The following is an 18799-nucleotide window of genomic DNA, read 5'->3' on the forward strand; positions in this document are numbered from 1 at the left end:
ATATCGAAGATTCTCCAACGTGATTGAACACCTTCCCTCGCCCCGCCTGCTTCTTGGAGACTTTAACTCTCACGGTACGGGGTGGTGCTGTCTATACGACGATAATCGATCTTCGACAATTCAAGACCTTTGTGACAACTTCAATATGACAATTCTGAACACAGGGGAAATGACACGGATTCCTAGACCACCTGCGCAAGCAAGTGCACTGGACATATCTTTATGCTCGACATCACTACGGTTAGATTGCAAGTGGAAGGTAATATCTGATCCCCACGGTAGTGACCACTTACCAATTGTAATTGCAATCACCACTGGTTCAAGACCATCGGCACCAATCAATGTTCCCTGTGACCTCACACGAAACATTGATTGGAAGAGCTACGCTGCTGAGATATCCAAAACTATCGATTCAACACAGGTACTTCCCCCGGAAGAAGAATATAAGTTTTTGTCCAACTCGATTCGCGATACCGCGATTCAAACTCAGACGAAACGAGTACCCGACGTGAACACCCAAAAACGTTCTCCCAACCCGTGGTGGGACAAAGAGTGCTCAGACGTGTACGCGGAGAAAGCTGCCGCGTATAAAACCTTCCGGAACGACGGGTTACTTGCTAGTTATCGAGTGTACGCGATATTAGAAAAGCGAATGAAAAATTTAATGAAAGCTAAGAAACGCAGTTCCTGGCGCCGGTTTGTCGACGAGTTAACAAGAGAAACATCGATGAGCACTCTTTGGGGCACGACCCGACGTATGCGAAACCGAAACAGTACTAACGAGAGCGTGGAATATTCAAACCGTTGGATATTCGATTTCGCCAAGAAGGTTTGTCCGGACTCCGCCCCGGCACAGAAAATCTACCGCGCCGCGTCGCCTTCCAATACCGCGAACGAAACACCGTTTACGATGGTGGAGTTCTCACTTGCTCTCATATCATGTAACGATAAAGCCTCGGGGCCAGATAGAATCAAATTCAACTTGTTGAAGAATTTGCCAGACTCTGCCAAAAGACGCTTGTTGAATTTATTTAATAGGTTTCTTGAGGGTAACATTGTCCCACATGACTGGAGAGTGAGGGTCATCGCCATTCAAAAACCAGGAAAACCAGCCTCCGACCACAATTCGTATCGTCCGATTGCAATGCTGTCCTGTATCCGGAAGTTATTCGAAAAAATGATCTTGTTTCGCCTCGATAATTGGGTCGAAACAAATGGCTTACTGTCAGATACACAATTTGGCTTCCGAAAAGGCAAAAGGACGAACGATTGCCTTTCGTTGCTCTCAACAGAAATTCAAATGGCATATGGTAACAAAGAGCAGATGGCATCAGTATTCTTGGATATTAAGGGGGCTTTCGATTCAGTTTCGATCAACATTCTTTATGAGAAGTTGCACCAGCATGGTCTTTCGCCAATTTTAAATAACTTTTTGCTAAACCTGTTGTCTGAAAAACAAATGTATTTTTCGCATGGCGATTTATCGACATCACGATTTAGCTACATGGGCCTTCCCCAGGGCTCATGTCTAAGCCCTCTCCTCTACAATTTTTACGTGAATGACATTGACGAATGTCTTGTCAATTCCTGCACGCTAAGGCAGCTTGCAGATGACGGTGTGGTCTCTATTACAGGTCCTAAAGCCGTCGACTTGCAAGAACCACTGCAAGATACTTTGGACAATTTGTCTGCTTGGACTCTCCAGCTGGGTATCGAGTTCTCCACGGAGAAAACTGAGCTAGTCGTATTTTCTAGGAAGCGTGAACCAGCGCAACTACAGCTTCAATTAATGGATCAAACTATTGCTCAGGCTTCAACATTCAAATATCTCGGGGTATGGTTCGACTCTAAAGGGGTGCCCATCCAGGAGACCTAATCAGGCTGTACCAAACAACGATATTATCAGTGTTGGAGTACGGATGTTTCTGCTTTCGCTCCGCTGCGAACATACACTTCATCAAACTGGAGCGAATCCAGTATCGTTGCTTGCGTATTGCCTTGGGTTGCATGCACTCGACCCATACGATGAGTCTCGAAGTGCTGGCGGGCGTTCTTCCGCTGAAAAATCGATTTTGGGACCTCTCATATCGATTGCTCATTCGATGCGATATTCTGAACCCATTGGTGATTGCAAATTGCGAAAGGCTTGTCGAGCTTAATTCTCAGACCCGATTCATGTCCTTGTACTTCGATTACATGGCACAGAACATCAATTCATCTACGTATAACGTCAACCGTGCCCATCTCTTAGATACTTCTGATCCAACTGTATTTTTCGATACATCCATGAAGGAAGAGATTTGTGGAATTCCGGATCATATTCGCCCACAAGTGGTCCCAAATATTTTCTATAACAAATACCATCAAGTCGACTGCGCCAAAATGTTCTACACTGACGGATCAATTCTCGACGGGTCCACAGGCTTCGGTATCTTCAACGAAAATCTTGCTGCCTCATTCAAACTCAATGATCCTGCTTCAATTTACGTCGCAGAATTAGCTGCCATTCAGTATACTCTCGGGATCATTGACACCCTGCCCTCAGACCATTACTTCATCGTTTCGGATAGTCTCAGCTCCATTGAGGCCACCCGTGCGGCGAAGCCTGGAAAGCATTCACCATATTTCCTGGGGAAAATATGGTAATATCTGAGTGCTTTATCTGAAAAATCTTACCAGATTACCTTGGTTTGGGTCCCGTCACATTGTTCTATTGCGGGCAATGAGAAGGCGGACTCTTTAGTCAAGGTGGGCGCATTAGAAGGCGACACTTACGAAAGACCAATTTGCTTCAATGAATTTTTCAGTATCTCTCGTCATAGGACGCTCGATAGTTGGCAAACCTCATGGAGCAATGGGCATCTGGGACGGTGGCTACATTCCATTATCCCGAAGGTATCAACGAATGCTTGGTTGAAGGGGTTAGATGTGAACCGGGACTTTATTCGTACGATGTCAAGGATCATGTCCAACCATTACTCGTTTGACGCGCATCTCCGTCGTATAGGGCTTGCTGAAAGTAATCATTGTGTTTATGAGAACGGCTATCACGACATCGAGCATGTTGTTTGGCTGTGCGCAGAGTACTGTGTTGCCAGGTCCCAACTAATAGATTCCCTTCGGGCCCGAGCTAGATCACCCTATGTGCCAGTCTGGGACGTCCTGGCAAGCCGTGACCACCCCTATATTTTTCTTATCTATATCTTTTTGAAGACTATTGATGTCCAAGTTTAATACATTTTCCCCTCTCTCATTCACAGTAGAATCTCACAAACCTATCCCTGTATCTACAATATGGCATTGCTCTTCACGAGTCTTCGGTGCATACCCTTCTTGATAACCGTCTACCCAGAACATCATGACATACCTCACATGCAGATGATATAGAGAACATCATGACAGCATCAGAGTGCCAATAATTATCCGAAATATCGACTCTCCCCTCGCCCCTGCGATTACAGGCTGGAAACTACAACACTACAACAAAGTGTGCATATCCGCCACAATGATCAATTAGCAAACGACGATGTCAATTACACAATATGTATCCCACTTCCTACCTTTTTCCTTTACTTACATAAGAGGGGAGCAAGCCGCCCCTAAATACGGCTTTCCCTTCCCCCACTAACATGACATGTAATTAAAAAATGAATTATCGGCCTCGTTAAGCTAAAGCATTTGGGCCTAAATAAACGTATTTAAGATATAAAAAAAAGTCCGAACCTAAAACATTCTGGAAGCATGTAAAGAAAGGAATCCGGGTTACCTTCAACGATGAGCTATGGAGGATGTATGAGCTCTTCTTCGCAGGAGATTTGCCAACTATGCTCTGAAAAGTTCGCGAGTGTTTTCTCCAACGAGAAACTGGCACCGACCCAGTTTTCACGCGCGGCACTCAATATACCTCAATCATACCTTTGAACTCTATCAATATCGACAATAATATAGTACAACTGGCGACCGGCAAAATGAAAGCTTTAACCTCGGCTGGATGAAATCGTTGGATAAAATTGTATCTCAGTAATCATAGTTTAGCAGTCAAGATAGGTGATTGTGTATCCGAAGAGTTCATTGCTTCATCTGGCATTCCAAAAGGTCCATTGATTTTTCTTCTGTATTTCAACGACGTCAACTTTTGTTTAGAAGGACCTCGGATGTCTTTCGCTGACGACTTCCAGTTATACCACAGAATCCGGAATACTGATGATTTCCTTCAACGCCAACTGGAAACCTTTGCGGAATGGTGCGAAATGACCTTATGACCATTTTGACTTTTCTGTATCTTGTGATGTTTTCAAAAATAGACTAAGAAGGTTTACTTGGATTTTAAGATTCCATTTTTGTGATATTTGTAATTTTTGTTCTTGCAATACTGTGTACTATGTGATTATGTTTAATTGTATGGTAAAATCATTGTAATCAACTGTGAAAAATTTGAAAAGATGATGGGTTTTTACGCCCAATGAGGATTGCTTCTGAAGTATATCCTGAAATGGGCTTTCCCCATTCTAGAAACACTTCATGTAGACCAACACAGGTCAGATGAAAAATTAGAATAAATAAATAAATAAAATAAATAAATAAATAAATGACTCCAAATCCCAAGAAATCCACGGTCATTACGTTCTCGAGGAAAAAACGCCAATTCAATTCGACTACTGTCTAGCAGAATTCACAATTGACAGAGCGAAGTTTTTCTCGATGAACAACTGACGTTTAAGCAGCATATCAGCTATAGGGGAGACCGGGGCTAGTTGGCGGTGTTCTCAGTTTTCAATTTTACCGCTTTGATGTAGGTAGATCTTGCAAAATAGAACACGCGGCATGAAAGAGCAGACTATTGGCAACATCCCTGTTTTTTTTAAGTGTTTGATGCATTATCTCCATTTTTAGAGACAAAAATATGTGACGCAGAAAACCCGCCAACTTACCCTGGCCCCGGGGTAAGTTGGCGGTATGTGACGATATGCCAAAAACTAAGCAATCAAATAGAGATTCAATTACCTCAAGGGCCCTTTTGGAACGTGCTGAATGTTTTACATTTCTTATAAAAACAGTAAGAACGCTATTAATTTGTTTTTGATTCTGATGTTTAGTTTCCAAGATATGAATGTTTGAATTATCAAAAATGGCGTTTTTTGCAGTTTTTTTTAAAAATTATCTGCCAAAATTGACAACATAGATTAACACTTCATATGTTTCTAGACAGCGAACGAATACCTTTCGAACAAGCTATAGATTGTTGAAATCGGACTATTATCAAAAGAGATATTTAACATTAAATGCGGACGAAAGATTTTTATCATTTCCCATTGCCAGAAATATGACTAAAACATGTAATCTATTATTAATGCAAAAACGGCTTATTTTAGGTCAATAGTATCTTCGGAGAATTTAATGGAGGCAATATTCCCTTTCTTTTGGTATTGTGCTTTTGCTGATTAATCCCCCTATGAGTGAGATATTTTCACAAATTTTCTTGGAAGTGATTATATCGAAATGATGCCTTCAGCAAATTTGTAGCTCTTACTTTTGCGAATAACTTTACTGTATCAGTGAAAAAATGTTCATTTGTGCGAACCTTCTGACTGCATTTTTTCTAACTTATAACCATCGGATCGATCTGAAACATATCGGAAAAAGAAAAGTGAAATAAATAACTTCAAGCAACGGCGTAGCCAAGAGAAGGTTTTGGGGTTTAACACCATACAACCCCCTCCCCCCCACACAAAAAAAATGGATTGAAGTTGAAAATTTATTGATGCTGACTGATTTACTTCAATATTACAATAACAATTATCTGATCCGTACATTGATAACCTGTTGTAAACATCATGAGGATTTTTGGTAAATTGTAGGAATGGGGTCCTGATATGTAACTGATCTATTGGTCTTGATTTCACAGTTGTCTAATAGCATCAATATCAAATTCCTGCCTGAAAAAATTCCAATAGAAAATTCCAGAGTTCTGTAATCAATCATAATCCTCAGATTTCTTTTCAAGTTGAGCTCGCTTTTGTAGAGATGTTCTGTAATAAGGGTCTTTATTTAAAAGGAAGCGAAGTTAAAATTGATTTAATGTCTATGAAACATAGAACTGCTCACCAAAAAATGCGTAACTTTCAACATTTGCTAAAAATGTTTTTGCCTTTCTCATTCACTCTAAAATTCGTCAATCTAATCCCGACCCGGAGGGCCGAGTGTTGCATGCCAATCGACTCAGTTCGTCGAGATCGGAAAATGTCTGTGTGTATGTGGAAAAAATGTGACCTCTGTTTCTCAGAGATGGCTGGACCGATTTGCACAAAGTTAGTCTCAAATGAAAGGTACAACCTTCCCATCGGCTGCAATTGTATTTTTTATTGATTGGACATCCGGTTCCGGAGTTACGAGTTGAAGAGTGCAATCACACAGCAAATTCCCATATAAACTGAAATGAAAAATTTTCAAAATCAAATTTGTATTTTTGATGCCAAATGACTTTAAAATGCATGAAACATTGAGATTTGATGTAAACTCGAAAAAAAAAATGTTTGACAAAATTGATTTTTTTGGACTTTGGTACATTTTTGCCTTTCTCATATAGAAAGGTTATGCAATCACTCTAAAAATCGTCAATCATACCGGCCCGGAAGGAGTATGCAGTGAGGGGTTGCTACTTTTAAATTAAAACTAGTTTAAAATTTCTTAACAAGTTGAAAATTTTCGACAGGACTCGGGCCTCCCGGATCTTTTTCCATGATCCGCCGCTGGTGTCAAGCGATGTTTCAGTATCACTGAGTATCTCAAGATCGTGGCAGTCGATCCATTGTACGTATGTGCAAATCGTACTGAACATGTAATATTCATTTCCACCATTGTATTGAACATAACCAGCCATGGAATCGTAGTCTGGACAAATGAGAAAAGCACAATTGCACCACTAGGTGGATTAAAACAGGTTTTTATTTTGGGAATGCGTCGAGTTGAGACGAAAACGTAGTATGATTAATAACGAGGATAACACTTTCCGAATGTAAAGAGAAATTTTTGAAAAATGACGATTTCCATTCGACTCTAGCAGGTCCTGATCGATTTTGATGAGCATTTTATTTTTGTTGTATGACCAATTATATGTATAGGTAAAATGTTCAAAAACAGTAATTTAAGGTCAAGATAACATCATTTTGAAACCGCCAATTTCGGAGGTTTAGTATCTTCGATGAGTTTTATAAACGTTAAACAGCGCATCATTTGATAAAATAATTTTGACGGTATATGGTCCAAGAAGTATTTATGGTGAATTTCCTCAGGTTATTCATTCATGACTACAATAAAGTCTCAACAAATTCGCTAAAGACACGAACTCTGTTACTATTTTCTGAAAAACTAATTCTGCATAATTTGAAAACTTCAAAAACTACGGTTTCGGAATTACGCCGTTTGGACAGTAAGATCGATTTTCACCAAACCCCCGCCAATTGTAAAATTGGTATTGTAAAAAAAACGTAAGGGCGATGCTTCAATGCTGATAGGTGGGACCGAAAAAGTAAACATTCACCAAAGGGGCGATACTATCATTTTGTCAATTTCAATAGCAAACACAAATTTTAATTTAATAATTTCAAATACTTCATGAAGTTTTGGGTTTCGATCACTGAATCATGCAATCTAGGATGTAAAAAACACAATAGTTCTTAAATAGGAAATTAAACCAAGTCTGGAAATATTCACTGTTGATTTTCTTTGAATGGGGTTACTTCTAGTATCGCCTTTTTCAAGAAAAAGCGTTGATTTCTTAGTTCTCAGTCTCACTGGAAATTTGAGTAAAGTGTAAACAAATCAAATCGATTAAAAAAAAATTCGAATTGTTTGGCTCAGTACAATATACAACCCCTTTAGGAAAATTCAGTTTTCCCACCACAATGCATTGATTGGGGAATTTAGATATTTCATTAACAGAGCATTAGCAATAATTCGTTTGCATGTCTATTTTATGGGCCATTTTTTCGCTTTTCCATTGATTTGGTTTGAGATTTCTAGCACTGATGTTGTCCTATGCTGATTTGAGCGATTCTCTGAGTCCTGCTACTATCCCATGTAGTATGTGTTATCAAAAACATCGCGAAGCACCAAGTTCTAAATGTTCTCATACGATATAATATCCGAAGAGAGCGATAAGACTTATAAGAAATGTCTCATCACACTGTTAGGTGGATTAAAAGCGTTTTTTCGATAAAACTGTATATTAACCGACATTTGCTATTATAGCTATTATATTTCAGTTTCAATACCCCGGCATTTTGACTTTGGCGCTTACTCCCTATTCAAAAGCAAATTTTCGAAATTCTTCGTGCAATAGGCCGGAATAAATGTCTCCTACATTTTCGAGATACACAAGAAAAAGATTTTCTTACTTTGGAGTGAATTCCAGAAATAAAAAAAAGATGGGTGGGTAATGTCTAGGACATAACCGTCGCGACTACTCGTTTGACTTGTAATTCAAATCGAATGGTACTCAATGAAATATGTGGGAATGTTTCAAGATATTCTTTATAATAATTATGGTGGTTCTGAAAAGAACCTTTGTTGTTGGCGTCTGCGTTGATAGGGGATGTGCTGGATTCTAAGCTCGCTGAGATATTCATTCATGAAATGAACAAATTTCATATTTTCTTGCTTTGAAATATCAATGTAAAAATCTCTCGAAACGACTATCGGAATCTTTTTCCTAGCGTACAGAAATAAACACGCTTAGCGAAAAACTAGGGGCGGGTAATGTCCGGGACATAACTATAATGATCATATTCTTAAAATTCTGCTTGTATCTCTTTCAAATGGCTAAATTTTACGCATTAAGTTCGATTCACCGGGCTCAGCGAAATTTTCCTGGGGATCCCGTTCGTTAGTATATTCAGCAAACCAATCTTATTACCGAGTTCTCCGCATTGAATACAGGTCAATAATTTCATATAATGATTTCAACAAGCAGACAATGTGCATGTATGACAGGTGGGAGTGTTCTGAAGTGTTTTAGTGGAGGTAACAACATAAAATCGTGTATTGGACATTTTACAATGATTCTCCTTAACCCTGCAAAACAACGGGGTTGGCAGCAGAGGGTTAAGTTGTTTGGAAGAGATGACAGTTAATATATGATAACTAAAAATATAAAATTGTTCTATAAATTCCAAAGTTATTGCCGCGTTGACCTGAAAATTTGTCATTTCATTCATATAGGATCAATCATTGAAATTATGTCAGTTTATGCTTTGCAAGATTTGAAATAACTTCGAAGTGTGGTCACGACACATCTGTTATGTTATATACATTACCAACCCATCTTTTTCCATTTTTCATTCGTCCTAATCAGGATGGTTTGTAGATAACTATGTTGATACAAGACGAGAATCTTTTGAAACAATTCAAACCTTGCCGACGATTGTTTTTACTGCGTACACACATATGATCATTCCCCTTTCGCAGCTCACACTGAATGAGCACGCTTTGCACCAAGGCGTTCCTATTTATAAACTTTTCGATGCAGATGAAAGGCTCTCCTTTTGTGCGATAAATGAAAATATTTTCATCATTCGTTTTGGTGTAGCTTTCGCTTAGTGGTAGAGTTGCCACATTCACTGATTTTCTTGGAAGGATTTGCAAAAACCTGTTATTAAGGTTCAAAATGTACTTAACGCTTTCGCTAATATGCACTACTATCGCTTTCTCGCTCGTTCTCGTACCGTGAATGAGCCTTTCCTTTCCGTTCGGTTTCTAATGGCATAACCAAAACGAATATGCCGGCTTTCCCCCACCAATTACTCTCGTCAAGCAACCCAATACGAATAATCATAGGAACAAACATGTAGTGGACCTATATTTAAAATTTTTCGTCATTTTATTGTTCGGTTGGTGCACCATATTGACGGCTCTGTGCGGGATGGGCTGAAAATTTTCACTTTTCCGAGTCGTTTTCGAAATATTTTTCAAAACACTATTTTTACAAATATTTTCGACACAATGCCGAAGAAATTGATTAAATCCATTCAGTACAACAAAAGATATAAGCGTTCAAAATCTTACATCATTTTTCTTTCGAAATTTTGAAAAGGGGCCTCTATATTGAAAGGTAAGTCGTTAGTCACGACAAAATGACTTTTTTGCACTGTAAATTGTACCGCCAACTTGCCCCGCGTGAAAGCTCTTTTCACGTGCTATCTAAAAATATAATCATTCGGGAAATAGATTGAAAATCACCCTAAATACCACAAAGTATTTAAAATTTAGAAAATTTACTTGGTATGCTCGAAAACACAATATCGCCCGCAATTTCAACAAAACAAAATGTTTTGCAACAAAAACACATCGGATAATGTGTTTCACATTACTTGAGGTACACAACGAGAGGCAACACTTTATGTCTAATAGAAACGGAGAAAAGGGGCTTCCGCCAACTTACCCCAACCGCAAACTAGCCCCGGGCTCTCCTATTGTCGCAAAGGCATCACGCTGTTTGGGGTTCATAATGAGAATATCTAAGCACTTTAGATATTTACTGCCTCAAATCTCTCTACTGCACACTCGTTTGATCAACACTAGAATATTGTTCAGTTGTGTGGAATCCTCATTATCTCAATAGTGTCCATCGAATTGAGACAGTACATCGCAGATTTGTTCGGCTTGCTCTTCGGCGATTGCCTTGGTACAACCCTCACCAGCTGCCAAGTTGCTTATTGGACATTGCAAGTGCGGCGGGGCCTATCCCGTGCTATGACAATTTCGGATATTTTGCACGATCGGATTGACTGCCGAGCCTCTCAGTGAGATAAATATGAAAGTTCGCCCTCGTGCTCTTCGCAATAATTTATTCTTCCGATTACCTCTTCGACGGACTAACTTAATGATAACGATGCCGTCATCGGTTTGCAGTGGACTTTCAAAAGAGTGTCGTCCGAGTTTGACCTTCACATTCCATGTTGCAGATTATAATCTGACTTTTTTAATATATTAAGAAATTATCATTTGGACCACACTGTGTCTGTTGATATTAACTAGAAATAAAGAAATTAATTAATAATAAACATTACCACTTATCATACAAATACATAATCTGTTTGCTACTATGTTTTAATTGCCGCAAAGCTTTACTGTATCGATTTTGTTGGCTATTTTCGGCAAAATTAAGACTAAGAGAAATGAAAGCAATGAAATTGAAAGACGGATAGGTAGGGTGATGTGCCTATTATGGCAGTAGAGCCTATTGTGACCCTATTTCGTACCCCTTGGTTTCGAACCAAGCATATGAGATAATGACAATATCGATTTGGCTAAAACAGGTGTGCAAAAAAAGCTCAAGTTAATTTCTTTATTTGTTGTGCACATACGTATTCAGAACTATCCACTAAATCCAACTTTTAATTAAAACAAAATCACCTTATTGAAATATTTGCTGATCCGCCTCACTCGCGTAGTGAACCGAAACAGGACGCAACGGCGCTTAGCAAAATAAACACTTTCGAGCCAGCATTTACCGCCTCATATCTCGTTATTCCGGCACAAATATATTAAATATTGCACTGATACATACCTTTATTTTAGCTGGAGAACCTTTTTACGATTATTTCACTTTAAAAGCACTCGTCAAACACTAGAATAGGCCTAGTGTTATAATAGGATAAAACTAAATACGGGGGTTCCTATTATTGGCATGTTTTGCTGATACACTACCACAATCAAAACCAACTTTTTGCATCCATCATACAGAAAAGAATCACCAGTGCGGCCAAACCAAAACATGAACTTGAAAACATAATGTTATGCAATTTCAGGTATAAGTAATCAATTATTTCAAGTTATTCAACTAATTGTTGATCGCAGATATTTTATTTTCATCTGCACATACAATTTGGATCGGGAGGAAGTAATGTGTGATGTGAACTTTATATTCCAGTTGTTAACTTTCGCATGGTTATTTCCTGCATGCGCAGTTCTGGGCGCTCTTCTACTAACAGCTGATGAGTTTCTTTCGTGTGCGTAATGTTTACGTTTGTTTTGATCGGCTGAAAAAAGCAGAATAATTCGTTTTACAAATCACGCGTTGGCGTCCATGATCTGGATACCTAGTTAGAATCGACGCAAATGAAATATGAGGCATTGCGTTTCAACTAGATTGTTTTTCGATGAGGTGGAAATCGGCACACCCATGAGGCGATAATTGGAACGTTCAGGTGGGAATAGATGCACAGAATAGAACATTTATTTTCATTTATGCTGAAAATTGAGACAATTCTGCCAAATAAGCATTATACAGATGTTTAAGAAACAGTACATTGATACTTTATTCTGAAAAAGGTTATAGGTAATATGGCTTCTTTTTAAGTTGTTCAAAAAATAGTGCGACCCTCTCCATAATGGTGCCAAAATAGGCTCATCACCCTATTCTAGAACGAATCATAACTCATCATCATGTTTTACCGCCGGCGTCGGCGGTAAACATGATGATGGGTTATATTCTACCAATGAACATGCGGTAGACTTGGGTGCAACGCCCATCTCCTACTTAGTAGAAGGCAAAGGATTCTTCAAATTTCCTTTCGATCATGTCCATATGAGCCTGCCTAGTCCTATTTCATTGCTTACGTTCAATTTCATTGCTTACGTTTCTCTTAGTCTTAAATTTGCCGAAAATAGCCAACAAAATCGTTTCAACATAATCTGTTTGTTGAAATCATTATTATTTGATCTAAAAGTTGAAAATTTGAGGAAAACGCGAAAAAACTGTTTTGTATGTGGTAGTACAATTCAATTGAAAAATTATCACACATCTTGAGGTTTCCAAAAAAATATTGGTGAGTTACTTTACAGTAGTACTTTACGTAGAATTGAGATTTGGTCGTGTACTACCTGAAATTACACTTATGAGCTAAATAACTTACCCCGGAAAAGGCGGTGTTAAGCAACTGGGTGAAAAATAAATACGTCTTCAAAGTGCTTACCACTTTAAGATTTAGTTGTTTATTTGGCTCTTTTCTCAATATTCGACCGATTTCAACTAAACCACTTGCAAATGATCGGGAAATTCTTTAAAATTTAATAACTATATACTTGTTGGTCAAGCCAGAAAGCAAGTTCTGGCTTTGCTTTTCCCATGGGGTCTGTCAGAGGGCCATGTAAGCCACATTCGATACCTATACAACTTCTTGCTTGAAGCGCGCCTTGGCATAACTCGAGTATAAATAAAAATTCTGAATGCCAACCATCTAAATTAATTTGGTGGCATATTAGACCGGTAATTGGCCTGTGTACTAAGGGGGGAAGGGGAGGGTTGCTTCTCTAATCTTCCAGCTATCACATCACATGAGTTGGTATTCTTAGTATGTATAACAAACATAAAGATGTGACGCAAGATTATTAAAACGCGCAAAAATCCTGTCAATCCTATTTTTTATTGGATTGTCTGCTCTAAAGATACTACCAAGGGCCGTTCATAAATGATGTCGCGTATTGAAAGTTGGGGAAAAGCCATGGATTATCGAGTAAAAAATTAAAAATTTGAGAAGTACTAGTGGAACGGGGTTAATAAAACCAACAACAATTCCTAGAATTTTTGTCTGCGAGACATTGTTTATGAAAGGAACCCAACGAATCCATAACGAATATCACGTAACATCGACGGCAGAGCAATAGGATCAAGGCCAAATTCCCCCTGGGCCGTGCAAAACTGAGAAACATTTTTCGCACAGAGAACAGACTTCCATCTCAAGCGTAAATGTTGAGTAAAAGGCACATCCAAAGGTAATTGAGAGGTTTCCACCAAAGGGTGTTCTGTCGTCATTCCGTTTAGTGCGTGAGTGTTACTGAATTGATATTCAAGTGATCATTATAATTATGGGATATATGGTGGTCGTAATGGTCTAGCAAATATTTGTTCAAATGGCAAATTAAGTATTTTAAACTTGTTTATTCGAAAATGGATGTCTGTTATCTGTGACTTAGTTGTAACAATTAAAATCTTAAATTATTTGTGATTATCGAACAAAACAATCATTAATAAACACTAGAACAGGAATAATAACTGACAGAATACATAGTTACAGGGAAATTAGTATTCGTGGATAACCGGCCTGGGGACCCAAGAGGAGATCAGGAACAAGACAGAAGCGGAATCAATGTGCATATTTAATTGCATCATTGACGATTTAACACGCGTTGTTAGGAGCTTGATACATTGGACTAGACAAAATAGTGGACTTGACGTTACACACTTCGAGACAAAGAGGCGCCAAATTTAGTCCTCCTCCCGAGGATCGGTGTTTACTTGGCAGACAGTTGCTAATTCGTCCGATTTTGCAAATTTTGTCTCGCGGGGCGGACCGAGATCCCCTAAGCTCTAAGTTGCAGTCCTATCAGCCCGCTAAAAAAATTGTCCTGTGCACTAAGAATCAACTGCAAATTCTGCTGAAACAGAAGGTCAAGTTCCAAAACGTAATGATAGTATCAAAGCTTTGTTTTGCGTTTAGATACGGTTCCAGGAGACGTTGTAAACGACATCCACACAATCCCGTGCCCCATATCAAACTTTACAGTTATTCGTATAAAATACATGAGGGTATTGTAACATTCTCCAGATTCTATTCTTAGTTACATTCGTGATTTTTCGGGACATCCTTAGATTGATTCCATAGCTCAGCTGCTCAACCCCGCCTTTTGGCGGGTTAGATGTTTTGTGGTTTAACTGAAAAAACCCCGTAACTTTTGTAAACAACACAAAAATTGGGGCAATAGTGGGTTGACACTTTTTTATTCGGGGCAGTATTACGAGAATTAGGGGAATTAGTTTCGGAATTATCAGTGACTTCGGCGTTAAGTCTTATATCAGGAAGTTTTACGCCGATTGCCACAAGGGGAGCATGTTGCGCAAACGGGAGTCAATTATATTTTATGTATAATCCACGTATCCCTGTCAGAAAATTCTCTGGTTCACTGTCTTTTTACCATTCTCTAAATGCCAAATCTTGTATTTAATTTTGCGTCCACAGATTTACTGCAACACAATGGAAACTGCCGCATCTATCAAGGATTACAAGAAGGTCGGCGTAGACCTTAAAACACAACTGGAGAGCTTCAACACAGAAAACCTTTCCAAGGCTGATACACAAGAGAAAATCGTTCTTCCAACTGCTGAAGGTAAGCAGAGTCACGTATATCCTCTAGTGAGAAAAAATCTGTTTTGGTTCCATTTGGGGTCCCTAATAATTGTGAAAAATTTGGGTTCGATTGGTTGTGGCTCGGCGTAGCGCATTGCGTTATGGTAATTCGTGTAGGAAAGTAGATTTTTTTTATTTCATCATTTCTAGAAACCTCAGATTTCTCAGAACAATTCAACCATATATGGGGCATTCCACGCAAAATTTGCCACAATTTTTTTTGCCCAGATCAATTTTTTTCTCGGTTTAGTAGTCAAAAATGTTCGCCACGTATTATTTTATTTCAACATAGTAGGCGAGACGTTCGAGATTTTTTGTGTTGAATTTCACCATTTGAAAAAAAAACCTACTTTTTTCAATCGCTCGTACTGTCAAAACTAAAGATGATTCCAAAAAGTGTCCAAGACATGAAATGTGCGCCTTTTTCACAGCTTTCGGATGATGTATATTAAGGCTTACTCAACGTATTGGTTTCATGTAAAATATTGAAAAGTTTAAAACAAATAGGTTTTTTTCAAACTTGGACATGATTTTTTTTCTTTTTTTTATTGTAAAAAGTAGTAAAATCATTTTTATTGATGCCATAAAAATTAGGAAGTGGGCAATTGAATACTTACGGAGATATGAATTTTTCAATAGCGCCTTGCACGCGAAAAGCGTACCGCCACGCACTTCGTTCGTACTCAGGCTTGTCTATATGAGATTGTACACATCATCGCGTTGTGTAAAACACACTTGCATTAACTTCATTATTTATTAGAAATAAATTAAAATAAATAATAATAATTATTCAACGGATTGACTTGATTTTTTTATGATGATACATAATATGTGTAGCCAGTCGATGAACCACGGAAAATTGAATAAAATTCTGTTTTCTCTCATTATTTTTAAGAAAAGTGAGTAAATTTTACTTTAAAATATCAGATTTTTCAGATTTTATAAGGCTATTTTCCAAAATTCAAACCAATTCATAATTATTTTTTTTTTTTGGTTCATCGAATTACTACTAATTTAAATTTTAAATTTTAAAAATCTTATCGAATTTCCTATTTCAGACAATTTTATCAAGAGTTATCATATCCGCCATGGCGCTCCTCGACGTGGAAATGGTTGGACGTCTACTCTTTGAACGTTCGTGTGGTTCTGTGTGACTGCAATTTTTTCTCGTACATAATGAATGTATAAATAAACCTTAACAAGCCTTACCTTCAAAATCGTAAACCAAAATCACTTTCGGTTTAAGCACTTTACACCAGACGCCCCCCTTAAGGAAAACATGCACAGCTAATGCGTTATGTTTAAGATTATTATTGTTTTATACTCAATTATGTAGTTTTAATAAAACACAATTGGGAATATTGTTGTTGGGTCGTTGTATGAGATAATTTTAAAAATGATTAATATGTGATATTTGTATTCTGGCGTAAAATGATTGCTGAAGAGAGATTCTTGCAGTTCCGCAAAAATGTTGGACGAATGCTTTTTAAGTTTCTGACGCTTTTTAAATCTTGTTTTCAGTTTAGTTACGTATCGTTTGCACGTCGTACTCTTAACTCCATTCTTTTTGAAAACCTTGAAAGTTTGCATTTATTTTTCTGATGGTGCTCGTCAACATTTTAAACATGTCAAACGGTGTACTAATTTTTGTTCACCACAAATATGACTGCATTCACCCTACACAGTGGCATTTTCGCGCAACAGCCCATGGAAAAGGTGCTTGCGACGAAGCCATTATTTGTCGAACAAGTTTACAAATGATCAATGATGATCAAATTTCGACCGCAACTGAGTCGTACGAGGTGGCAAGGAATTCAAATCGTGCCAATCGAACCAATTTATTCTAATGCAAGAGCAGGGAAAAATCCACAGAATTGTTTCGAAAAATCCCAAACCATACCTGGAACACAACCATTTCACTATGTTGAGACGAACGTGGACTTCAAATTAAAACTGAAGATCTTTTCTTCCGGTGACACTTTTAAATGATTAAGTCAATATAAATCTGAAATTAAACATACATCTAAATGCAATAAATAGTAAAGGTTATCGCAAGTGAGTTTTACACAACGCGCTGGTGTATAAAACTTCATACAGCCAAGTCTGAGTACGAGCGAAGCGCGTGGCGGTACGCTTTTCGCGCGCAAGGCGCTATTGAAAAATTCATATCTTCGTAAGTATGTATTTATTTGCCCACTCCGCAATTTTTATGTCAAGAAAAATGATTTTACTACGTTATACAGTAAAACAAAGAAAAAAAATCATGTCCAAGTTTGAAAGAAACCTATTTGTTTTAAACTTTTCAATATTTTCCATGAAACCAATACTTTGAGTAAGTCTTAATAAACGCCATCCGAAAGCGGTGAAAAAGGCGCACATTTCATGTCTTGGGCACTTTTTGGTATCTTCTTTACTTTTGACAGTACGAGCGATTGAAAAAAGTAGTTTTTTTAAAATGGTGAAATTCAACACAAAAAATCTCGAACGTCTCGCCTACTATGTTAAAATAAAAAAATACGTGGCGAATATTTTTGACTACTAAAATGCCGTTATAAGCATATTTGCCCCATGTTCTATGGGATTCCCTATATACATGGGACAATTATGCGTAGAACGGCAGTAAACCGGGAAAAAATTGATCAGGGCAAAAAAAAATTTTGCGGCGAATTTCGCGTGGAATGCCCCATATGCATCGTTAGGGAGAGGGCCGAATTTTTTTGAAGTACTTTTATATGAAGCTACACTATCTATTACCTTTTTCACAATAAAGTCTCGGTACTCTGTTCCTTAAAAATCTATATAATGCTTATTTAGCAGAAATGTCTCTAATTTTAAAATGTAAATAAATGTTCTATTTTGAGCAACAATCCAATCATCACCTCCTGGATATGCCAAATCTTACCTCTTCGCAAAACAATCTGGTTGAAACGCAGAGCCTACACATACACTGCTGGTCAATAAAATAGGTGTGAGATAAAAATACATGAAATTTTGAGTTTTCTCTAAAAATATTTTTATAATAGGCATAATATTTTTATAATATTAGGCACAGTCGTAAATATGAAAAAGAGCACTTTTATTTGTAAATTAAATGTTATGCTTTATCTTAAATCTCTCTTCTCCATTAAATCCAAAAAAGTACCTGGTCAATGAAATAGGTGTATTTTAATCCATTGCATTAAAATTTTTCAAATCCAATGATTTTAAGACTTTAATATTTTTAACAACTAGTAACCTATGTAAGCTCCCTTATTCAACTAATTTTATCCATTCGTCTTGGCATTGAGTCATTCAAACGCTGATAAGTTTCCGTTGGTATAGCGTACCATTTCTTTTAAGCCGCTTCCCACAAATGATCTTTATTTGTGAAATTTTGACCGAATAACTTATTTTTAAGTACATTCCGTAGATTTTCTACGGGATTGATGACAGGAGATTGGCAGGGTACGAAATTATAGACACTTTATTATGCCGAAATCGTTCTTTTAAATACTCAGTTATCTTTGGTATAGGACTGCATCACATCCTTTAGGATGTCCATCCTCTAGTCTTGTATTCGAAGCTTGCTATTATAGTGGTGTTGTGGAAAATAGGACCTGTGCCATTCCACGAAA

The 18799-nt window shown here is 37.8% G+C and overlaps 1 protein-coding gene across 1 annotated transcript in view; it reads left to right on the top strand.

The window, feature by feature from the left end:
- Positions 1-18799, top strand: part of LOC131683188 (thymosin beta) — a 382099-nt gene that overhangs the window by 115346 nt on the left and 247954 nt on the right. Inside the window, exon 2 of the mRNA XM_058965054.1 lies at positions 15018-15165. Coding sequence (XP_058821037.1) covers positions 15033-15165 — 133 coding nt within the window. The 5' untranslated portion in view covers positions 15018-15032. The remainder of the gene's footprint in view (positions 1-15017; positions 15166-18799) is intronic.

The sequence above is a fragment of the Topomyia yanbarensis genome, chromosome 1 (genome assembly GCF_030247195.1).
Source record: "Topomyia yanbarensis strain Yona2022 chromosome 1, ASM3024719v1, whole genome shotgun sequence".
Taxonomy (NCBI): domain Eukaryota; kingdom Metazoa; phylum Arthropoda; class Insecta; order Diptera; family Culicidae; genus Topomyia; species Topomyia yanbarensis.